Source organism: Balaenoptera ricei, chromosome 1 (genome assembly GCF_028023285.1).
Source record: "Balaenoptera ricei isolate mBalRic1 chromosome 1, mBalRic1.hap2, whole genome shotgun sequence".
Lineage (NCBI taxonomy): Eukaryota > Metazoa > Chordata > Mammalia > Artiodactyla > Balaenopteridae > Balaenoptera > Balaenoptera ricei.
Genome location: NC_082639.1, coordinates 44,368,114 through 44,395,760, shown reverse-complemented (window position 1 = coordinate 44,395,760; position 27,647 = coordinate 44,368,114). Strand labels below are relative to the sequence as shown.

Below are 27,647 nucleotides of genomic sequence, written 5' to 3'. Positions count from 1 at the left end.
AGTAATATGTAGAAAAGGGACAAGGAGGGATGGCCAGGTGATCCATAACCTGAATTAATTCATTGGAAGCAAGAACAGGTCACAAATGACCAGGAGTGACATAAACCCCAATTAATCTTGAGGGTCACAGAGAGGAACTTAAGAGTTTCCCACTGGACCCAGGAAGGAGGTTAGCTACCAGTTTTGTTTAAACCTTGATGGACATAGTGCTGACCTCAGCAAGCACCAGTGACTTTAAAAAGAGAGAGTTTTATTTATAGATCGCCTAACTGTCCAGCCATTGGTTGGAGGCCAGGATTGTTAGTGGCTTTGGGGTCTTCAACAAGTGGAAAGTGAAAGAAGGGAGAGTGTTTGCTGAACACTATTGATCCACCCAGAATGAACTAAACAAGCCACTAATGATCTCTGCAAAAGCATTTTGGGTGGACAGTGGGGGCAGATGCTTGGGATTCTCATTCACAAATATTTTTGCAGTCCAGTTATTGAGCATAAAATTGGGATGAATTGAGATGCAAATGGGAGGTGAGGTGGTGAAGTCCATGAATGTAGACACTATGACCGAATGAATAAGTGAAATAACATTTTTTAAAATGAGATAACATTTATTGAGCATATGTGTAAGCAAGATTCACACATCCCATCCAATCATTATAACACCACCACAAGGTAGTGATAAAGATTCTCTCCATCACCAAGCTCTAGCCAGTGTCCTCTGCCCTCTTCTCTACTAGGCTTCTGCCTCCCCTATAAAGACTTAAAGGAACACTAACATAGTTTCTAACAGCTCAAGGCCACATCCCTAGGATGACTCTAGCCCCACTTAAAGTGCCTCCCTGAGAAAACTCAAGGCTGCTGAAAGAATTTACTGTTTGTTTCAGCCAACACCTGAAGGTAGGGCTCCTGTCTCCCAGTCTCTGTGGGAGCCTAAGCTTGCATAAGCGCCAGTTAGCAAACCTAGAACGGTTTCGTGTGGACTAACCCCCTCCGCGCATTTTGTAAGTTTTACTTCCCCGACTGTACATAGGCCCCGCTCACCCACCTCCCTATTCCTTCATTCTCCCGGTAAAACTCCCAGTCACCTCTGTACAAATAGAAGTTGAGTTCAGTGTCACGCTGGACACTTCCCTTTTGCAATAGTATATTAACGATTAAAATCTGTTCTCACTACCTTAGTGCCCGACTTTCTTTATCTTTGACACTAGTCACTTTTATTAGCCGCGCTTTACAGATTGACGCTTAGAGAGGTTGGCAGCCTTGTCCAAAATCACACAGCAGAGCTGGACTTTCTCCTACCCAGGTCTTCCGGTCTTCAAGAGCCTCAGAGAGCCGCGCCGGGCTCTCGGCCAATAGGCGGCGCGGTTTACGAAGGCCTGGGACTGAGCGGCAAGCTTTCAGCCGGAGAGGAGTGGGTGGTGGAGGGGCCGAGAGGCACCTTCCCAGACTGGTCCGGATGCTGCGTGCCCTGACCAGCGCCCTGCGCCTTCCGAGCCCCTGGAGGCCCCGTGAGGCCCGTGGCTGCGCCGCCAATCCCGCGGCCGCAAACCGCGAGATCCAAGTGTGCGCTCTGGCGGGTCCAGACCAAGGTAAGTGCTCTGTCCTGGGGGGCCCGGGAGGCGGCTGGGGCGAGCTCTGGCCGGCTGTCCGAGGCCGGCCCGGCGCCTGACACTGCTGCCGGGGCGGGACCCATGACCAGCGCACCCACTGCCCCGGAGCAGACTGAAACTGATCTGGAGACAGCAGTGAGCGGTCCTGAAGAGAGATCTTAGTTCCCTGCCCAGGAATTGGACCTGGGTACCTGGATGAAAACCAGGAATCCTAGCCAGTAGACCACCAGCGAGCGGTTAGAGGCTAGAAGCAAAGTGGCCCTGGCTCTTTCCCCCATTTGAAAGCAAGAATGTTTCAAGGAGGCAAAAACTGTAAAAACATGTACAGAGTTTATTATTAGAGACACAGCACAACATGGGAGCGCACACAGAGAAGCAGTTTATTTATTTAAGTCAGAAGCTAGGCAGAAATACACAGAGAGAACGAGTATGCCCTTCCTCTCTAATGAGGAGGAACGCAGTAAAGAGCTGATTTAAATTACTTATATAGGACGGTCCTTCCAGGTCTTTGTTTACATTTGGCCAATTATCTTGTTTCTTTCCCACACCTGACCTGCCCTAGGGCCCTCCCCAACACGCGTGCGCAACTTTTTGCTAAGATGGATCCCACCAGAGGCCTGTGGGTGTATGTCCACACTTATTATGGGGTGGCGCCTCCTCCCTTTTTGACCCCCACGGAGCCTTCCCGCCCATGTGCAGACAGGGTAGTTTTCCTTGACCTCAGGAGTGGTCATCTTATCTCTTTATTCCAGCAGAGCTCAGCTTCTGCCACTAGCTTTGTCCTTGGATTGTCTGGGTGAAAACAAAGCTTCAGTTTTAGTCCACTTGACAAACACCAGCTGTCTGGCCCAGGGGCCTATCTATATCCTACCTCAAATCCCCCCTGAGAGCCGTGAACCCCGAAGAAATCTTTATTGGGAGGATGAAGGGCAATGGTCTGTCTTCTGTAGCTTCTGCAGGCTGCAAAGGGGCTTGTAGACCCTACCTAGTTGGGGTCACGGAGCTCTCGCCCTATCTCACTAAGGGGTCCCAGGGCGACTTCTGTTGTTATTCCGGCAGGATCTGTTCCGAGGAGTGGCTGGAATCTCTGCGTCACCGTCATCTTGATGTGAAACTATTGTAATCTGGAAGAGACAAACTTAACAAGTAGATGAAAAAGGCAGGAGCCACAGTAAAAGAATTACTGTAACCAGAGGCCCAAGCTGGAGTAAGATCCAGGATACATTTGGTAGCATTCCTTTAACTGTGGTCCAGATATAGTCAGCACTTAGGTTACCCTGTCCAAAGGAATGAAGCCATTTAGCATGGTCATATATCTTTTGATGTTCTCTTTTATTAGCCCAGTGTGATTGATGTAGGTGTAACAGACTCAGAAGTAGTTGGAAGAGTGACAACCTGAACATTAATAGACAAAATAGATCTCATTTTTTTTTTCCGGAGAATAAGCCTGAATTCCAGTCTAGACCTGGCACTTCGAGGAGACTTGTAGCCAGTAGGTTTTAACTTTTGATGTGGTATTAACATATAAACCAAAGCGGTTGTCACCATTAATAATTTTAGTGTTTCTCTAGGTATGAGAAGATGCAAGAATTTGGGCTTATAAAAACCCTTACCTGAAAATATCTAACTATCTGAAGGCCTGTTCTGCCAGTTTTTCCCGGAGCACAGAGTGCCTCATTCCTGATCTCCACCCTGAGCTCCTTTCAGGGCGTGTTGAAGGTCAGCAGCTGCAGCAGCTCCTGATTTAATCTTTGTAGAGGCAGATGGCAAGTGCCAGTTTCCACTCGGCAGGGCCCCTTCATGGCCATAAATTTGACCATGGTTTGGGGGGCATTTCATGTCCATTTTGTCCCACAGTGCTAGGAATGTTTATTTCCTCCGCTGATAGGCCACACAATGCATTGTTACTGGACTAGGCCTTGTTAGTAGTAGCCAAAAGTCTCTGGACCACCTGAGACTAGTCTAGTCTCTTACGGTCCAGGAAAATATTCCCTCTTGTTGCTTTTTCCCATACCTAGAGTTACACCATTACAATCATTAATCTTATATGGGACTATCATTTTATCAGAGGCTCAGTCACATATTTGGTAATGTACGAAATAATTTTGATAAGGCTGCTCAGAACCCAACGGTCTCCAGTTTCTGGAGGGACCAGGAAGAAAGAAAAGAAAAATGTTTTAATTTTACCCACAGGTGTAAATTACCAAATTGTTGTAAACCAGAAGTAGCTTGAGAAGAAGAGATTCTTTATATCTGAAAAACAAAGATTAAAAGCTAGCAATATGTCAGACAAAAAGTAATAAAAGAATTATAATCATATTTAGCAGTTCATTTAATCCCATGTAATTAATTTTTGTTCTGAGTCCAGTTTTTCCATTAGTTTTGTTGACCTTGCCTGATGATTGAGGATGATAGTTACAGTGATAGTTTTAAGAAGTTTGTGAATGTTTTGTTAAGGCTTGTATGATTTATCCAGTGAAGTGGGTGTCTTGATCACTGGAGATTGTAGAAAGTATACCGCAAGTGGAAAACACTTCTTTTTTTTTTTTTGGCTGCATTGGGTCTTTGTTGCTGCACGTGGGCTTTCTCTAGTTGTGGCGAGCAGGGGCTACTCTTCATTGCAGTGTGTGGGCTTCTCATTGCAGTGGCTTCTCTTGTTGCGGAGCATGGGCTCTAGGCGTGCAGGCTTCAGCAGTTGCAGCACGCAAACTCAGTAGTTGCGGCATGCGGGCTCTAGGGCGTGTGGGCTTCAGTAGTTGTGGTACACAGGCTTAGCTGATCCACGGCATGTGGGATCTTCCCAGACCAGGGATCAAACCCATGTCCCCTGCATTGGCAGGTGGATTCTTAACCACTGTGCCACCAGGGAAGTCCCAGAAAACACATTTTTAATCTTTTATTTTTTTCATTGTGAGGGCATTAACCCTCCAGCCAGGGAAGGCTTTAACCCATCATATTAAAAAATGAGGTTTGTCAGGGAGCCGGGAAAAGCCAAGTGGCCGTCTTGGATTTCCCATAGCCCTGTTTAATTTACAGTCATTGTTTATCCATTTTATTTATTTATTTTTTAATAAATTTATTTTATTTTTGGCTGCGCTGGGTCTTCGTTGCTGGGTGCAGGCTTTCTCTAGTTGCAGCGAGCAGGGGCTACTATTTGTTGCTGAGCGCGGGCTTCTCATTGTGGTGGCTTCTCTTTGTTGTGGAGCAGAGGCTCTAGGCACGCAGGCTTCAGTAGTTGCGGCTCGCAGGCTCTAGAGCACAGGCTCAGTAGTTGTGGCGCACAGGCTTAGTTGCTCTGCGGCATGTGGGATCTTCCTGGACCAGGGCTCGAACCTGTGTCCCCCGCATTGGCAGCCAGATTCTTAACCACTGCACCACCATGGAAGCCCCTGTTTATCCATTTTAAATTCTCTGACTTAGGAGTAGACCACTGCCATACTACAAGGACATCAGGATGGCAAAAGTCTGACAATGAGGGGTTAATCTTTGTAGAAGCAGAATGAACTTTATCTACATGTGCCATAATCTTCACAGATCATTGTGAAATAATATTTATTTACTTTAACAAAGTAACAAAAGATTTTAAAAACAAATATAAATCACTTAAATGCAAAGAAATTCACACAGTCTATTATCAAAAGCAGCATTCCAAGAAAACTTTGTTCTCATTTATTTATTTATTTATTTATTTATTTATTTATTTATTTTTGGCTGTGTTGGGTCTTCATTGCTGCGAGCGGGGGCTACTCTTCATTGCAGTGCACAGGCTTCTCATTGTGGTGGCTTCTCTTGTTACGGAGCACGGGCTCTAGGTGCACAGGCTTCAGTAGTTGCAGCACGCGGGCTCAGTAGTTGTGGCTCACTGGCTCTAGAGCGCAGGCTCAGTAGTTGTGGCACACAGGCTTAGTTGCTCCGCGGTATGTAGGATCTTCCTGGACCAGGGCTTGAACTCACATCCCCTGCATTGGCAGGCAGATTCTTAACCACTGCGCCACCAGGGAAGCCCAAAACTTTGTTCTCTTAACAGAGAGAGAGAACCAAATTTCAGTCTGGTACCAGCTTACTGTTAATCACAAAATTTATTTACCTAATTAAATTTAATCTAGTCTTAATCAATCTTAACAACGTACAAAATTCTATTCTCAAAGTTCCTTTTTCACAAACCTTTTATCACCTTTTGGATCCATATTAACTTGTCCCATTTTTTCCCATCCATAAACAATCAGCTCTAAGACAAAATTATTTTCCTCTTTTATTTTTTTAACAAAAAAAATCTCCAGTCTTTATATATTTTCTTGCTGACAACAAATATCCTACTTGCTTTACACACTGAAATGCTTCCCTTGTCACTTTAGTAGCTTTGATTACATATTATAATTTTTAACCCTTAAAAAAAATCTTAACTTCTAGTGAAAACCAAGAAGAAAGCAATTGTGAACTGCTTGTCATATTGGCATTCTCTGATTAGCAAACTTAAGAGCATATTGATTAGCAAACTTAAGAGCATATTGATTGAGCATTGTTGGGTTTTGTTTGTTCGGTTGGTTGGTTTTATTTTGTTTTGTTTCTGTTTGGGGGTAGTTTTATTTGCGGGGGTGGTGCTGGGGGGTGGTGGTTGAACTCTGCATTCAGTGGTGTTACTCACACCCCGCAGTCTGCTGCTCGTTACCATCAGGGCAAGGTCCTTCTCTTGTCTTTACTTTATCCCCAGTCCAACCCCTCTAACCTTCCCTGCATTTTATGTAGCATTGTTTGTGTCCGAGTTTTAATTTACACAGAAGGCACTGTTCTAGACATCTCATATTTCTTCCTTTTTCCCACTTGATGCTAAGTTTTGAAGAGCTGCTTTGCCATATAAATCTGTTCCTTGCTCCCTGCTGTTGTATACTGCTCCCTAGTGTGCATCCCCCACTTTTGATGGACATGTAGGGGCTTCCAGTGTCCAACTACATCACTTGGTGAGAATTCTCTGGCCACGTGGGATTGCTGGTGTTAGAGAATACCCCTTACTCTCATGCTTAGTTCACTGCCAAACTGGCAATGGCGCTTGCCTTGAAATAATTATAGTTATTCTCCCAACTTTACAGATTAAGAACCTGAGGAACAGAAAGGTTAAGCAATTTGAACCAGCTCTGATTTCAAAACCTGTGTTCTCAACTATTAGGTCATCACTACCTCTTCTGGTAATTCAGTGACTCAAAACACAGACTTGTACATTAGTTAAAAAATTACCACGGGTCATAGACCTTAGGGCTCACTTGTAAAAAAGGGGAATTTTTTATCTAGAAATAACAAGCATCAGGAGATTAAGCCTCTGCCCCTGCCAGAGGGCATATAGAAGGAATGAGAAAAGGAAATCGAGGAGAAGCAGTGGAGGAGGCACGAGGAGGGGACCCACACACAGGAGAACCACCCCACCACCCCCGTTAGAAGCCACCAGTTCTGCCTTCCACTTGGCATGATGTCACCAGAGCATAGTCACATTGTGCCTGTTGTCCTTGAAAATGGGATTGTTAACCCACTCTTGGTTAACGCTTGTTAACCATTCTTCACTCTTCCTTATGGCTCTACTCCAGCTCCTTAGCTGGATGTTCAAGTTTCTCCACCACAACCTGACATTGTCATCTTATCTCTTCTACTCATGTGTTTGTTCATTTCAAGCTGTCCCACCTCAGTGTTTTGTTCTAACTATGCCCCTGACTTGGGTCCTCTTCTTTCCTCTCTACCTTTGTAAATCCTTCTGGAATTACACACCCCCCCCCCCATCGTCCTTTTACATCCCTTGTGTCTGGACTTGTCTCCTCATCGGTTGTTAGCTCTTTGAGAGTGAGGATTGCTAGCCGGGTCCAGCTATTAACTTTGGCAAATTCTCTTCTTTTCTGGGCCTCAGTTTCCCCTTCTATATAGTAAGGGATTGTTAAACCAATTGGTCTCTATACTACCTTCCAGTAGTTTCTATTGACTCCCACCCACATCACCTTGTGATTCAGACCATCCAGTCAGATGTGACTCTAGGTCATCTGCAAAGGAAATCAAATCATCAGCCAGTGGTATGGGGGGATCTGGTAAGAGTAGAGAGGGTGCAGTGCACTACTGGGGCCCAGCAAGGGCAAGGTTCCTAGAATAGGGGCTCAGCTAAGAAGTCAGGGACCATGGCTGAGTCCTCTCTATTTCTCTGGGGCCTGGCATGTGGTAGTACAAGTTGCACATTGTCAGGTGAATGAATTAAAGCCAAAGATGCCCTGTCTGGCTCCTCAGGGCTCCCAGCTTAGATTTCTCACCTCATATGGGGCCCTAGACTTTCCCCAGCTTCTGTGCATTTTCCCTGCCCACGGTACCCACAAACTATGTTTAAGCACTTGTGGGCATCATCTCTTTTAATCTTCATTACAACCTTTTTAGTATTTCTATTTACAGATTGGGAAAGTGAAGGTCAGAAGGGTAAAGTAATTTGCCCAAGGCCATGAAGCTGGTATGTGACTGAGCTGTGACTTCAGCCAAGCACCATATTTACATTCTGAAAGAGGGAGATAGAGATGAAATATGGGAGAGAGTCAGCCAGAGAAAAAGGAAAGACAGAACAGGAAAGCAAAGAGATGAGAGGAAAGTTTCTGTCAATCCCAAGACGTCATGACTGTATTAGTTTTCTATTGCCATGTAACAAATTACCACAAACTCTGTGCTTAAAATAACACACATTTATTTTCTCATAGTTTCCGTAGGTCAGAAGTCCAGGCACAATTTAGCTGGGTTCTCTGTTTCAGGGTTTTAGCAGGCTGCAATCCATGAGCTGGTGGGGGCTGTGGTCTCATCACAGGCTCAACTGGGGAGAGATCTGCTTCCAAGTTCCTCACGCTGTTGACAGAATTCATCTCCTGTGGTTGTAGTACTGAAGTCCTGTTTTCTCGCTGTTGGCCAGGGGGCCACTCTCAGCTCCTAGAGGCTGACCACAGTACCTTGCCACACAACCCTCTCCACAGGTCCACTAGTTTCTCTAGTGTATGCTAGTAATATAGAGTCTTATATACATCATAACCTAATCACAGAAGTAACATCTCATTACCTTTGCCATATAATTAGACCTAATCTTACAAGTGATATTTTATGACCTTACCTGTATTTTCTTGGTTAGAAGCAATTCACAGGTCCTGTCCACATTCAAGGGAAGGGGATTGTGCAGGATGTGAACATGGGGGCCACTCTAAGGTCTGTCTGCCACAATGACCTTGGACCTAGACTGTTCTCCTCAGCCCTTCTGATGTGGTTTCTCTGTATCCACCACAGTTTCCCTTCCCCAAAGTTGCAGCATTTTCTCATCTGGAGAGGATCTTTGGGACATCTGAGTTCCTCAGTGGGACCTCCAGGCCTGCTGGGCTCAAAGAACTCTATGAAGGTTTCTGGGGAGGCTAAAGAAGCCCACCTAGCCTGCATGTTACAGTTCTCTGTCCTGGACCACAGTTCTCTAACTGTGGCTGGAAACCCTGTCCCTTGAGAGCCCTGAAACTTTCATTGGCCCTTCTCCGTGTCTCAGATCAACTCACACTGAGAATGCCATCTTAATAAATCCTGCTTGTTCTTCAAAGCTAAACACTCTGAGAGAAAATAATAAGGGGGCTTTGAAGCCCAAAGGATTGGTAAACACTCCTCTAGTCCATCCTGACATTTTACAGGAGGGGAGATGGCCAAGAAGGCATAAGAGTATTTGAGCCCCTGCCCAGAGCTGGTCTCTCTTCCCCACACCTGACCCAGATTTGGCAGATGAGTTGAGGCCAGAGTGAGGTGCAAGGGCCAGATTGTAGGGGGTCTTTGGGGTGGTATTAAGGATTTAGACTTAATTTTGATGAAAAGGGAGGGGAAGAATATGGTCAGATTTGGGTAAGAAGGATGACTCTGACCCAGATGAGGGAACGAAAGTGGAGGGGAAAGGGGAGGCAAGACTGAGGGCAGAGGGCCAGTTGGGGGATCCATGTAATAGAAGAAAGAGCCCACCAGGTTAGTGGCTGCAGGGAGGGATGTGAGCTGATAGGTATGAGATCTAAGAGGTTGAATTGGCCGCTTGGGAGACTGAGTAAACTTCAAGGGTGAGGAAGATGGAGGCAACATGACAGAACTCTGAGTTGATATGTCATTCGCTCACCAAAGGAGCAGGAGAAAGAGTGATCATTTTTTGACATGTTGGTCTAGATGTCAAGTGGGCAGCTGGATATTCAGGCTCGGAGCTCAGAGGAGAGCTGGACGGGTGTTCAGGGCAGTCCTGGGTGTACAGGAGGTAGGCACATGGGAGGCGTGAAGGAGAAGGGGCAGATAAGCAAGTGCAGCCCTCCTGACTCTTCTGCCTTGCCTCACGCTGCTCTCCCTTTGCTCTGAACTCCACCAGTTCTGGAAGACACTAAAAGGTGGCACAATGTGCCCCCCGCCCAAAAAAAAAATGCCACATTGGTATAGGGCTTTTTTTTTTTTTTGAGCTAAAGGCACTTGAAAAAAACAGCAGATGCAAGAAGGGCATTCTAATCTCCCCTTTGCTTACTGAAAACAGGAGATAAAAACTCCCATGTGAAAGATGTCCTCCCTGAACCTGGAGAAAAGAAACATTCTTCAACAGGGAGTTGAAGCCAAGAGAATTCTGTACAAACAGACAACTGTGTACAAACAGGCCTTATCTTCCTTTAGCCTCCCACATAGTTAACTCTTCCACAACTGACATTCTTTCTTCAGCCTACTATAAAAGCATGTAGGTTCTACCATTTCTGGGGGTTTTCATTTCCTTCTGAGGGCTCTCATGTTACGTAAAACTTACACAAATTTGTGTGCTTTTCTCCTCTTAATCTGTTTGATGTTGGTTTAATTCTCAGGCCCAGCCAAAAAACATTAAGAGGCCCAGCTCTACAAACCCTATAGTACCCTGCTCTGCTATACTCAGGGCCCTCATCTGTACCACTTCCTCTGTCTGAAATGGGCTTTTCCCCACCAACACACACACACACACACACACACTTTTGCCTGGCTGACTCCTATTCGTTCCTCAGCTCTCAGCTGAAAGGTCACTTCTTCCTCTGGGAAGTCACTGCTCACCTTCTACACTAGGGGCCTCCTCTGCCCACTCTATACCGCTCACCTCCTTGTCCTTTTTCCCCCCATGTTCTCATCACAAATAGTAATTACTGGTTGAATGTCTGTCTCCTCTGTTAGACCGTAAGATCTAAGAGGAGAAGGACTGGGTCTGCTCTGGCCTCTGACATCAGTGTCTGTTACAGAGGCCAGCATGTGTTAAATTCGTAATTGTACAAATGACTGAATAAAGAGATCTTGGATTGACCTTTCAGGAACTTCAACATTAAAAAATTGAGTACTCTCACAGAGAACAGACTTGTGGTTGCCAAGGGGGAGGAGGGGGAGGGGGAGGGATGGATTGGGAGTTTGGGGTAAGCAGATGCAAACTATTATATATAGAATGGATAAACAAGGTCCTACTGTATAGCACAGGGAAATATATTCAATATCCTGTGATAAAACATAATGGAAAAGAATAGGAAAAAGAATATATATACACCCACACACATATATATATATCTGAATCACTTTGCTGTACAGTAGCAATTAACACATTGTAAATCAACTATACTTCAATATTTTTTTTAAAAAATTAAGTAGTCTCTTACCTGTAGTATTTTTCCCATCATACCTCACTCTTCAAATGAAAATTTTTACCTATTCTCACCTTGCTCAAATGCTTCCATCTATGAGCTGCCATCTGTAATCCTATAGTACTTCATGTGCTTACTTTACTTATGACCTCATGTTATCATTTACTTGTATTAGGCTGTAAGCACCTTGAAGACAGGGGCTGTTACATAACTTATAACTCCCACAATTTATTATATATCATAGTTGTTCAATAGATACGTAAGGGTTTTTTTTTCATAGCCAATACTTGGTTTTTATTTTCAGTCTTTTTAGTTTTAGTCGTTGTACTGGGTGCTATGCTTTTCTTAAACTCTTATTTATTTGATACTAATAAAATTAAACATCTTTTCATGTGCTTATTGGCCATTTGTATGTCTTCTTTTGTGGAGTTACCTTTTTGTAAGAGTTGGGGCTTTTTAATTGAAGTATAATTGACATATAACATATTAGTTTCAGATGTACAACAAAATTCGATATTTGTATACATTGTGAAATAATCACCACAGTAAGTCTAGTTAAGATCCATCGCCACACATAGTTACATTTTTTTGTATGTGATGGGAACTGTTTTTTTTTAAGTAATTTTACTTTATTTTATTTATTTATTTATTTTATTTTTGGCTGCATTGGGTCTTCGTTGCTGTGCACGGGCTTTCTCTCTAGTTGCGGTGAGCGGGGGCTACTCTTCGTTGCGGTGCGCGGGCTTCTCATTGCGGTGGCTTCTCTTGTTGTGAAGCACGGGCTCTAGGCATGCGGGCTTCAGTAGTTGTGGCACATGGGCTCAGTAGTTGTGGCTCGCGGGCTCTAGAGCGCAGGCTCAGTAATTGTGGCGCACGGACTTAGTTGCTCCACGGCATGTGGGATCTTCCTGGACCAGGGCTCGAACCCATGTCCCCTGCATTGGCAGGCAGATTCTTAACCACTGCGCCACCAGGGAAGTCCTGTGATGGGAACTTTTAAGATGTACTCTCTTAGCAACTTTCAAATATACAATACAGTCTTGTTAACTATAGTCACCATGCTGTACGTTACATTCCCAGGACTTATTTATTATAGATATATGTTGACTAAATGAATTAAGAATTTTAAAATTGGGTAGAAGAAAACCTAGAAAAGTGCAGAGGCATCATCTGAGAGGTAGGAGGAAGACCAGGAGAACGTGGGGCCACAAGGCAGATATATGTTACTACACATCTGTCAAAACCCACTGGATGTACAACACTAAGAGTGAACCCTAATGTAAACTATGGATGTTGGGTGATAATGATGTATCCATGTAGATTAATCTTTTGTAACAAATATCCCACTCTGGTGGGGATGTTAATAGTGGGGGAGACCATGCATGTGCAGTGGGCAGGGGATTTATGGGAAGTCTCCGCATTTTCCACTCCATTTTCCTGTGAACCTAAACTGCCCTGAAAAAACTAAATCTATTAAAAAAAAAAAAAAAAAAAAAAAGCCAAGGCAGAAAATGTTCAAGGAAGAGCATGTGTATTGTCAGCAGAGTTAACCGTTGATGAGCCTGGGACCAGGATGGAAACATGTCGCTTGGTTAGTGATGTGGTTACATTGGTCACTTTGGTGAGAATGGTTTCTGCTGAGTGACGGGGTGGGAACTAGATTGGAGAAGGCTTAAGTGAATGGAGGCAAGAAAGTGATTAACTGAGTACGGAAAACCCTTTCAAGAAGTTTGACTGTTGCGGGTAAAAGAATATCACACGGGTAGGGCAAAGGTTATTCTCTTGCCAAAGAGGACGGAATGTGAGTGTGCTCAAGCCTCTGGATTTAGTTGCTAAATCCCTGTGACAGAGGAACCTGGTCACTTGCCCCATGAGTGTCCAATCAGTGAATTCCATGCTGCAGGACACCTTACAGGTCAAATGCCCCAGGTTCTTTAATAAATAACTTCTGGGTTTTTCCTTATTGTTATTATTATTATTATTATTTTTGGCTGCATCAGGTCTTAGCTGTGGCACCCGGGATCTTCATTGCGGCGCGGGCTCTTCGTTGTGGTGCACGGACTTCTCTCTAGTTGTGGTGTGAGGGTTTTCTCTCTAGTTGTGGCGCGAAGGCTCCAGGGCGTGTGGGCTCTGTAGTTTGGGGCACGCAGGCTCTCTGGTTGAGGCTCGCAAGCTCAGTAGTTGTGGCGTGCTGGCTTAGTTGCCCCGTGGCATGTGGGATCTTAGTTCCCCGACCAGGGATCGAACCCATGTCACCTGAATTGGAAGGCGGATTCTTTACCACTGGACCACGAGGGAAGTCCCAACAAACAACTTTTGAGGGAAAGACAGGACTAGAGGCAGAACCTGAGGATTTTAACAAGCTTTTAAAAGACACATCAATATTTTTGAAAATTAGCAAGTCTAAACTGTGAAGTCTAGAGATGCACATTTGTGTGATAAAACTAAAGAAATGCATGGAAGTGATCACCATAAAAGTCAAGAGAGTTGTTACTTTTGGGGGGAGGAGGGAACAATGAACGAGTCAGAGCACACGAGGAGGTTTCTGGGTGGTGATATTATTATAACTCATTCAGCTCAAGAGGAAGAAGTCCGGCTATGGAGAAAAGAATAACGGAGAGATACGTGAAATTGAAGAAGGGGTGTGTGGTATGTGTGTGTCTCACAATGGCAGAAGCAGGCAGGAACCACTGTGGCAGTCATTCTTGTCCCTCTCCCCATGTTGCTCCAAGGTTCACAAGCCCTTCTACTTCTTCTGTGAGGCAGAAAGGGCAAGAGTTATTCTCCCCGTTTTATGGTTGGGAAAACTGAGGCCTGGGTGTGTGAGACTTGCCCCAAGTTACACTGCTCATCGAGGGTAGAGGCTGCCCAGATCCCAGGCCCCAGCCCAGGAGTGAGCAGGGCAGCTGGCTCACCCAAGGCTGCCCTGTCCCCTGCAGGAATCACTGAGATTCTGATGAACAGACCAAGCGCCTGCAATGCCCTGGGGAACGTCTTCGTTAGTGAGGTGAGAAAGGGTGGGCACGAGGGTGGGCTGGGGCTGGGTTGGGAGGTATCTGAAGGTGTCTCCTCTGCAGCTGCTGGAAGCTCTGGCCCAGCTGCGGGAGGACCGGCAAGTGCGTGTCCTGATCTTCAGAAGTGGAGTGAAGGGTGTATTCTGTGCAGGTGGGTTTCCTTTCCAGCCCCTACGCCGCGGCTCAGCAGGGCTCCCCCCGGCCTGCAGGGCATTTGTGGCGTGTGGGGTCCTTAGGTCAGCTCCAGCACAGGACTCATTATTCCCATTTTAGAGATGTGAACTCAGCGGTAAAATTCCTTGCCTAGGGTTACACAGATAGTAAGAATTCAGGTTGAACTTGGCCTCTCTGACCCCCAAATCCTTGTTCTTCCTGCTGCACCACGCACTGTCTGACCCTTCACTGAGGAAATGAGGAAGCTGAGTCCAAAGACGTTCACAAGGTCTGTGGCCAAGATGGGACTCTGTGCCCCTTTGCCCACCTACAAGATCTCAGTCCATCAACAAAACTCTTCAATGTCTCTGCACCACTTGGTCCTCGCCACGCACTTCATTTCAAAGATGAGAAATGCCGCATCCCAGGCCCACAACAAGCAAATGAATGAGAGCTGAGCTGAGCTAAGAACTGGCTCTGGGGTGGCTGTGGAGAGGGCACTGGGGAGGCGGGAAGAGGCTGTGGAAGGCTAGGGTGGGAGGAGCGTGATGCTTAGGAGTTTTCAAGGAGATTTGGCTCAATCCCTAGGTCTCAGCTGTCCAGATCACGGTGACCAGCTCGGGGTCTGCCATGGCAGGATAAGTATGCGGACCAGTCTGCCTGACCCCGCTGCCCTGGCTGAGGCCCTCCTCCTTCCCTGGCCTCTTCCTCTGGTTCCACCTCTGTCTGACCTCTTCTATCATGGTCACTTCATGCCCCTGTTAGCCTCACTCCTCACTATCCCAGCTAAGGACAGGGAAGTAGGGGGGCTGCAGGAGGTCTGAATCTGCCCCTGACTTGCTCTGGAATCCTGGGCTAGTCCCTGTCACTCTCTGGGCCTCAGTTTCCCCATCTCTCACTGAGGGGCTGGAACTAATCAAAGACTTCCAAGGGCTCTCCCAACTGACTTTCGGATAATCTAAGACTTGCGAAGACTATATTCACCCCTTACTCCCGCCTCAGGCCCCTGCCATCTGGCCTTTGATGATGCCTCCATTGTCACTACTCTCACCAAGGTCCCTGCGCACCTCCATGCCACTGGGCCCTGCACTCACTTCTCAGTTCTCACCTTAACTTGACCTCTCAGCCTCCTTGGACCCCACCAACCCCTTCTGTTAAAAAAAATAATTATACAGTGATGTATGTCAATTATTTCTCAATAAAACTGGAAAAAAAAAACAAATTTTTATTTTATTACTATTTAACATATTTTTTGAATTGTCATAAATATATATATTACACAAAAATTTACATTTTAATCATTTTTAAGTGTAACATTCAGTGGCATTAAGTACATTCACAAGGTTATTCAACAATTACCACTGTCCATTTCCAGAAAATTTTCATCATCCCAAATAAACTTTATACCCATTAAGCAATTCCTCCCCATTCGCCCAACCCCCGGTAACCTCTGTTCTACTTTCTATCTTTACGAATTTGCCTATTCTAGGTACCTCATACAAGTGGAGTCATATATTTGTCCTTTCATGTCTGGCTTATTTCACTTAGCATAATGTCCTTCATGTTCATCCATGTTGTAGCATATTGCAGAATTTCTATCCTTTTAAAAAATGAATATTCCATTTTATATATATATAAATTTTATATATATATATATATATTTATTTATTTATTTTCCACATTTATTTTGTTTATCCATCTGTTGATAGACCTGGGTTGTTTATACCTTTAGGCTATTGTGATTAATACTGCTATGAACATTGGTGTGCAAATATCTGTGTGAGTCCTTGCCTTCAATTCTTTGGGGTATACACTTAGGAATAGAATGGCTGGACCATACAGTAATCCTATGTTTAACTTTTTGAGGAGCCACCAAAATATTTTTCACAACAGCTGCATCATTTTACATTCCCACTAGCAATGCATCAGGGTTCTCCACATCTATGCCAACACTTTGTTTTTGTTGTTGTTGTTTATAATCACCATCCTAATGGGTGTAAAGGGGTATCTCATTGTGGTTTTTATTTGCATTTCCCTAATGACTAACGATGTTGAGCATCTTTTCCTGTGCTTACTGACTTATCGTCTTTGGAGAAATATCTATTCAAGTCCTTTGTCCTTTGTGGGTTTTGTTTTTGGTTTTGTTTTTAGTTGTAGGAAGTCTTTATATATCCTAGATATCAATTCCTCACCAGTTATGTGATTTGCCAATATTTTCTTCCATTCGTGGGTTGTCTTTGCTCTCCTGATAGTGTCCTTTGATGCACAAAAGTTTTTAATTTTGATGAAATCCAGTCTTTTTGTTGTTGTTGCATCTCTCCTTTTTTTGACCACCACCGCCCCCCTCCCCTGGCTTCCCTAACCATGTTTTCCCGGTGTTTCTCTTTCCTCTCTGGCTGCTTCTCTTCAGATTTCCTTTGCTGGATCCTTTGACAGCCTGGGATGCAGTAACTGGTCATTTTCCAAGGGCTGTCACCCTTGCATCCGCAGGTGCAGACCTGAAGGAGCGGGAGCAGATGAGTGAGGCGGAGGTGGGGGTCTTCGTCCAGCGGCTCCGAGGCCTGATGAATGAGATTGGTGAGGGTCCTGGAGTGCGGAGGAGGAGGGCATTCTGGGGTCCTGCTGATCCCAGCCTCACCCCACCCACCACTCTCCTCTAAAGACAGAACAGTTTCTGTTGTGAGCTCTGTGGAGAGACAGATGATTCTGGGGGGTTGGGGGCAGGGAACAAGGAATTCTACAAGGGGGAGGGTGTGACGAGGGTTCAGAGGGCATTTCTCCCAGAGGGAGCCCTGGCTTCTCAGCCTTTGTGCCCTGCTGGTTATGACCCCCAACCCCTGTGCCCTCAGGGTGCAACCTGGCCTTTTCAGAGTCAGGTTTCACCAAGCATGCTTTCAGGCTTTGACAATGGCTGTTCTTTTGCCTGGAATATCCCTCCTTGGCCATCTGAACTTTCTACTCATCCTTTAAGACCACCAGTGCCTCCTCCTCCAGGAAGCTGTCCCTGATCCATCCTCCAAGCTTCCTTTATCAGAGCACTGATTACCTGGGTCATCACTGCCTGTTTACAGGTCTGCCTTCCCCACGTCTGATTCAGTTGTGTTCCCAGCACTCAGTATGGGGCTTGGCACACAGAATGAGAAGGGAGTGCAAAAAGGCTGGTCCCAGGGAGGCCAGCAGGAGATTATCCTGCCCATCTCCCCACTCCCGATAGCCAGCTGATCGCACAACTCTCCCCAGTGGGAAAACCAACTTCTAAGATAACATGGCTGAGGTACCAGGTAAGGTCCCCAAACCTGGGACCAATGAAGCCCTCTGTCCCAACCAGTTAGCTCCTCCCCTCCCTGAAACACTGTCCTGGTCCTGCCAGGGCCTCGCAGGCTGAGCCTTTCTTCATCTCCACAGCAGCCTTCCCTGCGCCCACCATTGCAGCTATGGATGGGTTTGCCTTAGGTGGAGGCCTGGAACTGGCCCTGGCCTGTGACCTCCGAGTGGCAGGTACTGGGCACGGGGAGAGGTGGGGTAGGGTGGGGAAGGAAGAGTGAAACAGGCTAATTCTGGGGATTCTGCAGTCAGCCACTGCTCTTGGCTTTCCAAGCAGCCACAGAACTAAAGGCAAGGTGGGGGACAGGGAGTTCAGGCAGCAGCTGGTTCCCCTCCTGGCCTAGCCCGACTGCGGCAGTACCCATCCTTCTCAGAGTCAGCTGCCCTCAGCTCAGGACTGCTCCTACCAACCCCAGAGCAACTGCTAACGTGGCAGCAAAAAGAACATAGAGAGGGAAGGCTGGGGGCAAAGACTAACTGTTCAACCTTCCAGTTCTGTCCAAGCCAGCTTTTTCCATCTCGTTTTGGGCAAAGATGAGCCGTGGGGGCAGTCTGTCACCTGCCCAGCTAATCACAAACACGCCTGGGCAAGAACACTGCCCTCTGGTTCATTGGCACCTGAAAAGGTTTGCGTTACTAGTTCAGAGAAATTGAGCTTTGAAGAGTGGAGGGAGGGGAGGATGAAGATAATCGATCACTTTTTAACCTTCCTGTCTTGGTGGTTAGGTGCGCCCTTCTTGGAGGCAATCAGAGAATGTCTGAGTGCCATCACGGTGCTACTCTCTTCCCCTCATTGCTTTCTCCCACCACCCAGGAAGAACATTTTTTTAGAAATGTGTAACCCCAGGCATAGAGGGAGTTTATATCTACAAGATGCGTATCGAAGAGAAGGCATCAAAATACCAGGTCAGGTCACAGCCCCGACTCTGCTTCTCACCTGCCTATGTTTAGGGCAACTAACTTGCAGGGTGTGGTGGATAGGAGGGTGACCGTAAACTCCTCCCTCCCGTACTGCATGCTTCAGCTGGCCTGTGCTGAGGGAATTCAGGAGAAGCCTGTGTGGTGGGACACCTCAAGGAGGGCTTCTCAGAGGAAGCAGAACTGGGGAAAGAGGGTGTGGACCGGAATACAGGAAAATTTCAGGCTGACAAAAAGCTGGGAAAAATAACTGGTGAAAGCAGGAGTCAGTGACACTCTAGGCCAAACCTGAGCTAAGCACGCGTGAGACAGAGAAGCCATTAACTTACAAATAGGTATTGCACACCTTCTAGGAACCCTTTCCTTGTTCTAAGCACCATTACCTCACTTAATCCTTAGCAGCTCTCTGAAGTAGGCAGAAGAGGGGTATTCGTCTTTTTCCCACCCGTGAGGTTCAGAAAGGGTAAGAGACTTGCCTGGTGAGTAGGGGAGGTAGGATGAGTGCCTGGGCCTGCTGACTTCCAGGCTAGGGCTCTTCCAAAGGCAGCATCTGGAGGAGTCTGGCTGTGGCCACACCACGAGGGAAGTGGCTGGCTGGAGGAGTGAGCAGAGCCCACAGGCGGTATCTCTTCTCCTTGGGGATTGGCGCTGGAAGGTAGGGTGGGGGCTTCATTCTGTTTTGTTTAAGCAGCTTCCTCAGCTGTCATGGGGTTGATTGAGACCACCCGAGGACTCCTCCCAGGAGCAGGTAACTTCAACCCACAGCATCCATCCTTCTTTACCTGTTCAACTCCACTCTATCCAGCATAATTCCTTACTTTCCTCTTTTGCCCTATGTTCTGGCCTCTGCCCTGCCAGCCTAACTCAGTCTGCTCTTCTGAGGTCTTGGCTGACTCCCAGCCTGGGCCTCCTCTGGGCTCCCACTTCCCATGCAGATTCACCACCCCTACTCCATCCTGGCAGGAGGGACTCAGAGGCTGCCTCGATGCCTGGGGGTGGCCCTGGCGAAGGAGCTCATCTTCACAGGCCGACGACTGAGCGGGGCACAGGCCCAGGCTCTGGGGCTGGTGAACCATGCCGTGGCCCAGAATGAGGAGGGCAACGCCGCCTACCACCGGGCACGAGCACTGGCCCAGGAGATCCTGCCCCAGGTTTGGTGATTGCCCAGCACAGGAAGGCCTGTGCCATAGGGGATGCACGTGTGGAGAGGCCAGGGGGCAACGGTGTCTCGTGCAGCCACATAAGATCCATTTACCCACATTTATAAAATTAACCCTCTTTGGAGTTTTAGCATCCATTCAGCCATCCAGTAAATTAAATCAGATTTTAAGTTAAAATGAAAATTAAGTTCTGAGGGACTGGAATCAAATAGGCTTGAAAATCCTCAGGATAGCACTGTAAAACAGAACTTCCTGAGATGATATAAACATCCTCTACCTGTGCTGTCCACTAAGGCAGCCACTAGCCACATTTAAATTAAAATTAAAATTTTAGTTTCTCAATTACACTTGCCACATTTCAAATGCCAATAGCCACATGTGGCTATTGGCTACTGTATTGTACAGTACTGCATTAAAATGTCCCAAAATTGAAAAAGCAAGATTCTAAAGCAGATAAAGAACTACAAGCTCAACTTTCCGACCATACTACACGGTGGAAAAGTGCTTGAAATACGTGATGTAGGACGTGTTAAGATCCATTAATTTTTTAAAATCCTCAAATAGCCTATGAGCATAGTCTCCCAAAAGGTTTAGAGACCCAGGGAGTAGGTTTAGGCCCTGCCTACATGTAATCTCCAAGTACCTGAGAGGCTCTGCTGGCTTCTCACTCCTCTAAGAGGACCCAGAGGGAGGTCCCAAGTTTCCGCAAAGATATGCAAGCAGCTGAAATGGAGCTAGGTTTTGCTAATTTATAATACTGACTTAGCCCATACGGAGCATCTCATCCATCCGACACAATCCTAGGTACTTTAATAGTGTCCCAAAATCAACAATCCAGTTGAGCTGATTATCCCCATTGTATCTATGCTATAACAGACCCAGAAAGGTTAAGTGACTGTTCAGCAAGGTCAAAGAAAGTGACTGCAATACTAGAAAGAAAAACAGTAACTGGTATTTTGGCATTAATTTTGCATAATGCAGAATATAATACAAAAACTGGTATTTTATTTTAAAGAGTGCAGAACATGTACGATTTTTTAAAAAAACAAATAATGCATTTCAAATACAAAAAATTACAGACGTTACAAAACGAAGTTAAAATATAAGCCTATAAAAATGTTAACCAGGGGCTTCCTTGGTGGCGCAGTGGTTGAGAATCTGCCTGCTAATGCAGGGGACACGGGTTAGAGCCCTGGTCTGGGAAGATCCCACATGCCACGGAGCAACTGGGCCCGTGAGCCACAACTACTGAGCCTGCGCGTCTGGAGCCTGTGCTCCGCAACAAGAGAGGCCGAGATAGTGAAGAGGCCCGCGCACCGCGATGAAGAGTGGCCCCCGCTTGCCGCAACTAGAGGAAGCCCTCGCACAGAAACGAAGACCCAACACAGCCAAAAATAATATAATAAATAAATAAATAAAAGATTACTATTAAAAAAAAGAAATTCTAAAAAAAAAAAAAAAAATGTTAACCATACTCTATCATTTTAATATTATTAACAGAGAAAAGTATTTGAATTAATCATGAAAAGTAAAAAAGAGGTATTTTATTTTGGAAAAAAAATACTGTCTTCCTTAAATAATCCTGCCTCTTTTTATAACTTTGAGGTCTTCTTTGAGGGCAGAGACTATAAAAAACTGATAGCGAATTTGGTTTAAAAGAAAGCGTTTGTTTTGTCTTCATTTCTTCTTTTTATTGATAGTTTCATCACATACAAATGGAGAGTCTGATGCTGTTAATTTTAATGCTGTCATGTTTCTGTTATAGCTGGTCAGAAAGTCTCTGAACTAATACAAAACTCTGAATGACTCAGGATAGTAGCTAATTACACTTCCACAGAGGGGGCCTATCCAGCAAGACTTGTAGACTACAGGGCTTACCTTTTTGCATAAACTAAATAACTGGGTCTTTGAGCTTGATCTCAAGATGATTCAGGCTTCAGATTTTTCAATATATTGAAATAACGGTATTCTACTAATATAATTACTAGTATTTCAGTATTTAAAAGCAGCTTTGTATACCAAAACACGAGCATACCAAAAATTAGTACTAAAATCACTAATGCAAATGCTAGGACATTTTGATGCAACCTGAAAAACGAATCTGTAACTTCCAGCTGAGTAACTGGGTGCCAAGGATGAAAGGGTTCTTGGATGGGGTGAGCACAAGGGGGTGGTGTGGTAGATGGCTGCCCTCTAGCGGACAAACTACTAAAACTAGGGAGTCAAGTGGCTGCAGAGATTAGAGCCCAGAAAAAACTGTCAATAAACACAAGGTCCACAACTTAACACTCAGATCTTCCCTTTAAATAATAAACATATCTTATCCTTTGAATATGGATTTGGCTACGTTTTCCACTTGAACAACAAAGGGATGGAACATACTGTGGCCAGTGTGACTGACTGTTCTCATTTCCAAATAATATGAAATGATCATATTTCTAGTAATTCATACACACACACACACACACCCAGTGCACCCTTGAACAACACAGGTTTGAACTGTGCAGGTTCACTTAATACGTGGATTTTTTTCAGCTAAATACATACTACAGTACTACACGATCCGAGGTTGGTTGAGTTCGCGGATGCAGAACTCTATAGGGAAGGCTGGCTGTAAAGTTATGCGCAGATTTTCCACTGCATGGATGGTCAGTACCCGTAACCTCTGGGCTGTTCAAGGGTCAACTACCTATATATATGTATATGTATATACACATACACACACACATACATACACACACACTCAGAAACATAAATGTGTGTTTTCAACACAGTACAACATAGCTATGTAGTTTTTAATTTTCTGTGATGAGAAATCAGTAGTTAAATAACATATTCATGACAAGCAAATCAAATAGAACAGAAGAATAAGAAGGACATAAAGTAAAAATCAAAAGTAGGGTGACCCTGTTTACCTGGGGCTGTCCAGGTTCAACGTGAAAGTCCCAAGTCCTAATAACCCTTCAGTCACTGTCAAACCGGGACAGGTGGTCACCAAAACATCGCTCAATTCCCCAATCCCTGTCCCCAGAGATGACCACTGTTAACAGTTTGCACACTCTTCCAGAAATATTCATTGTATGTACAATATAAATTATGCACATATACTCACATATCTAAATGACTCTAAATTCTTTTTAGGATGGTTTAGGGGACAAAGAACACACCTTTACAGGCTAATCCAATTCTAACAGACATTTTAAAAACATGAAATTAAAATATGCATAGAAAAGAATTCAAGCAGTATGGAAAAGTATAAAACAAAAAAGTGACGTTCTCCATTCTCTTGATCCTTCTCCCCAAAGGCACATCATACCAACACCTTTTACACAAATGGAATAATATACACACCAGTATGCACCTTTCTTTTTTACCTACTACGTTGGAGAGTTTCCCATTTCAGCACATACTTATCAACCCCATTCTTTTAAACAGCTGCACACTTTTTCATTCATGGTATGGATGTGCCATCATTTAACCAGTACTCTAATGAGGAACATCATGCTGCTTACACCTTTATGCTCCTGAAAAATAGCTGGAGTGAATAACTTTGTACATCTTAGTGTACTTCTGGAAGTGCACCTGCAGGGTAGATGCCTACATGGAGTTACAACATGAAAGAGCATGTGCATCTAATTTGCCAGTTCTTGTCAAACTGCCTTCCCGAAGCATTGTACCAATTTACTCTCCTATCAATTATGTATGCAAATACCTGTTTCCTAAATCTCAGCTATAATGGGCATTACCAACACTTTACAATTTACCTAGTCTGAGGTGAAAAGGAGCACCTCACGGTTCTGATTTACATTTCTTTAAAAGTAAAGCTGAGCGTACCTTGTGCCTGTATTTCTTTTCTGTGAACTAACTTTTCATACTGTTGTGAATGTTAAAAAAATATTATACCAGCTTTTTGTTAAGGAAATTCTTCTGTCACAGTATCACAAATATATTTTCCCAGTTTTTGATTTTTGTCTTTTATTTGTGGTATTTTTCACAGTCTGAAGTTCTTCATTTTTATGTAGCTAGCTTTTTTATTTATGGCTTCTATGCTAACAGACTTTTTAAATCATTCTTTTTCTGATAAAGTCTTACTTACAAAAACTTCAAATAATATGAATAATACAGGAGGCAAAAGCACTCCCTGCCTGGAAGTGGGGCTGGGGATGGAGTGCCAGGCCTGCTGTGGCACAAGCTAACTGGAAGCAAGGCCAGTGAGGCAAAGACGGCCACTTGGATGCTCTTGCAAAATGCCCCCTCAGGATTTCAACCCAGGCCTGTCAGACTCCAAAGCCCAAGTTCCTAATCTTGACCTTTCTTCACCTTACTGGGGGAAAACTTGCTTGCAGTGGAGGCTTGAGATGAGAGGGGTAGAGGAAGGGAGCAGCAGTGGGACAGGTGACTGGGAATCAGATCTAAGCTTCACCACTGACTCACTGGACAAACGTGGCCAAGTGCTTCACCACCCTGAGCCTCAAGTAAACATGGCACCATCCTGGAAGGATGGGTAGCACCATTTGACCATTAGAGAAGTCTGTGGGTGGGAAAGTATTTGGAAAATGTCGTACATGTTGGAGGGATGGATTAAATGACAAGAACCCCAGATGGTCAGGAATGGGAGGGTCAGGGATCAGTTAGGCTTCCTCCATTACAGAAAAGGAACATCAGCTGAGAAGTAGCAGGTACTAAAACTAACGAAACTTAACACTGTCAGTATAACAGCTGGATCTCTATGCAGACCTCTTCCCCCACCGTGGAGCTGTGTGCCCAACTATGAGCACTGATCCCCTCCTCAACCAAGCTTTTTCTTTTCCCTAGGCCCCCATTGCTGTGCAGCTGGGCAAAGTAGCCATTGACCGAGGAACAGAGGTGAGAGGGTTTTGGGTTGGAACTTGGGTCCCACTAAAGTCAGTGGGGTGGCTGGGAGGTGGTGCTTTCATGGCAAACAGATGGACAGCACAGCTGGAAAGAACTCGGGAGCTGGACTCTTCTAACAGACTTAGAGTCTGACCTCTCTCTTTGTGCCTTACTTTTATCTACCTACAAAATGAAGTTTGGCCAGGTGATATTCCAAATGACATTTTATCCTCATCTCTGTCCCTTGGAGAGAGAAGGAAATTGAGCTTCAGAAAGGGTAAGACTTATCCAGGGTCACAGAACAAGCGAGTAAAGCAAGAGCCCAGGTCTGCATGGCTCCCAGTCCACGTTCTCGGGTTTGTGTTGGTGTCAGTAACGTGGCCTCGTGGACCGGGCTCAGGTGTGGTGCCTTGGCTGCAGCTAACCCGTCCTAGACATCAACTTATTCATTCATTCATCACACACTGAACCTAGACCTGAACTGGGACACAGAAATGAGTCGAATATGGTCACTGCCCTCAAGGTGGGGAGGCGGACAGACACAAATCACTAATAAAAGGTCAAGGGTACCAAGCAGACACCCTGGAGAGGTTAGAGCTGCACTGGCCATGTGGCTACTGGCTACGGTATTGGACAGTGCTGAGTTGGAGAATGTTTTCTAGAATTGGGGCTTAGGGTGGATGAGAATTCCAAAAAATAGGGAAAAGTGTGAGGAAAAACACAGAGGTGTATAAATAAGCAACTTGACAGAACAGGATGAAGGGATGAGTGAGACAACATAGCATGGAGGTTAGGGGTATGGGCTCTGGTGCTGGACCATCTGGGTTCAAAGACCTGCTTTTCCACATACTGTTGTGCCCTTAGACAAAACATTCCACCTTTCTATGCCTCAGATTTTTCAGCTGTATAGTAGGGAAAATAACGCCTGTTGTGAAAGGTACTTCTCTTAGAATAGTGCTTGTAAGTGGTAGTAATAGCAAGTACTGGGCAGTACAGGCTGGGAAGTTGCCAGGGGCCGAGTCATAAAGGCCTTAGTCCTCAGGGCAATGGGAAGCCAGCAAAGTTCACTAATAGGGGTGACAGGAGGCATGGGGAGGCAGCCAGATGGCAAGGAGGGAACACTGGCTGTGCAAGCACAGCTCAGGCACACCCTCCTCAGCTCTACAGGTTATGTGTAATCCTCTCCACTGTTCTCACAGCCCGCATTCGTCCCAGCACTGTGTCACCACTGTTATGAATGGTATTCCCTCTCCAGGTAGGGGATTCCTTATCATCTCATCTCTCTTCATATGGGCTGGCATACAGTAAGCCTCAATAATTCTTTGCTGGAAGAATCCATAATCAGTAAGAAGTGGTGTAGGAAGTAGGGGCAAGCTGGCGCCCAGTGCTGATGGAGATGGGCAAGGTCAGGCTGATCCAGGCACAACTTCTTTCTTGCAGGTGGACATTGCATCAGGGATGGCCATTGAAGGGATATGCTATGCCCAGGTATGTGTCTGCCACCAGTCCTGCATGCTTGTAGCAGAGGCCGGGCCAGAGTGGGGGGCCTTAAGTACTATATGACCAATTCAGGAGGTTCCTCCCAACCCAGAGAGTCAGTCTTTGTGCCATTCCTTCCTCAGTTAGCCTGGGGTGATCCCAGGGGAGCCACACTGCTCCTCTCTGGGACTGTTTCCTCAGCCATCTAATGGTGGTGTATCCTGCTCTACTTGGGTGCCCAGAGAATCACAGAGGAACTTGAGAGAGAAGAATAGCAGCTTACGCGATCTCTGTACCAGTGGCTACTGTAGAGGCCAGGCTGGAGTGGGACATCAAAGCCTTGGTTTTCACCTGTAGGCTGTGTGTGTTCGATGGTGGGGCAATAAACCTGGGGCTGACCTATTTAGCCCCTCACTCCTGGGTGAGTCAAAAATATTAATCTCCAGGTTAACAAATAACGAAAATACTCCTAAACAGGGGGTCCTGGGACTTGTAGGACGTAGTGTGAACCAACTACACATCAGGATTCAAAGCCAGAGTTCTTACCGCAAAGCCTAATCTATCTTCTCTACTGAGTAGCCTCATTTCAGACTGCTGCACGACACTGTGAGCTCTCTGGAGGCATGCAAGCTGTGTGCAAAGAGAGGCTAGTGTGACAGGCCTCGGGTGCTGAAGAGGCAGCCTGCCTTCCCCAGGAGACCAAGGAGCCATCGAGGCCCATACTGTTGTGTGGCCCAACACCGGAGTCCAGAGGCAGTGAAAGACTTGGATTCTGTCCTTGTCATGCGTTGAACAAGCTTGAGCGAGTACTGGCGTCTGGTCCTGCTCCCACAGACTAATACCCTGTATGTTGTTTCAGAACATCCCGACCCGGGATCGGCTGGAAGGCATGGCTGCCTTCAGGGAGAAGCGGCCCCCTAGATTTGTTGGCGAGTGACTTCCTTTGAACCTTAAGCATGGGAGATGCACACCTTACAGGGCAGGATCCAGAAGGAAAATGTGCAGCGTGCCCGCCCTCATCATTTCACCTCTCTAGGGTTCAGTTTCCTCACAAGGACAATGATTGATATAAAATGACTGGCACGGTGCCTGGCACTAAGGTGCTGACTATGGCACCTACTGCTACCTTCGTCATTCCTCACCCAGGCTAGACAATCACTGGCGTCGGGTTGGCTTTGGAGAATACCTGTCTCTCCCTAGTAGAACGATCAACTAAGGACAAAACAGACCCCTCTGGGCCTTTATATCACTGGCACTCAAGCCTGACCTCTGCATCTCAGTTATTAGGTGCTCACCAGAGATGACAGGAGGTTGTAAGAACCACCCCCCAACTGCCCTGTTTCTTCCTCTGTACAACAGAGATAATAAGGAAACCCTGGTAGTGGTTGAATAGGCCCAGGTCTCTGCCGGTTACTCACTGTGTGCCTCAGCCTCCTCATCTATAATGAAACTGTTGGGAGGACTAAAAAAATAATAAAACACCTGATGTTCAATAAA

General features: G+C 45.7%; 1 protein-coding gene across 7 annotated transcripts; it reads left to right on the top strand.

Moving 5' to 3' along the window:
• Positions 1-1,321: 1,321 nt before the first annotated feature.
• On the top strand, positions 1,322-27,647 carry ECHDC2 (enoyl-CoA hydratase domain containing 2). 7 transcript variants are annotated; one of them, XM_059922591.1, is made up of 11 exons: positions 1,335-1,583; positions 14,188-14,255; positions 14,326-14,413; positions 15,004-15,057; positions 16,906-16,992; positions 17,824-17,913; positions 19,346-19,405; positions 19,621-19,808; positions 24,633-24,683; positions 26,112-26,159; positions 27,010-27,647. In XM_059922591.1, exons 1-11 carry the CDS (start codon positions 1,451-1,453, stop codon positions 27,085-27,087), a joined length of 945 nt encoding a protein of 314 aa, XP_059778574.1. In that variant the 5' UTR covers positions 1,335-1,450; the 3' UTR covers positions 27,088-27,647. The 7 variants fall into 7 exon arrangements, 5 of the variants coding, with proteins under 5 accessions (XP_059778574.1, XP_059778558.1, XP_059778566.1 ...); XM_059922575.1 differs by having other exon boundaries at positions 1,337-1,583; positions 17,821-17,913; XM_059922583.1 differs by having other exon boundaries at positions 1,339-1,583; positions 17,821-17,913; positions 19,349-19,405.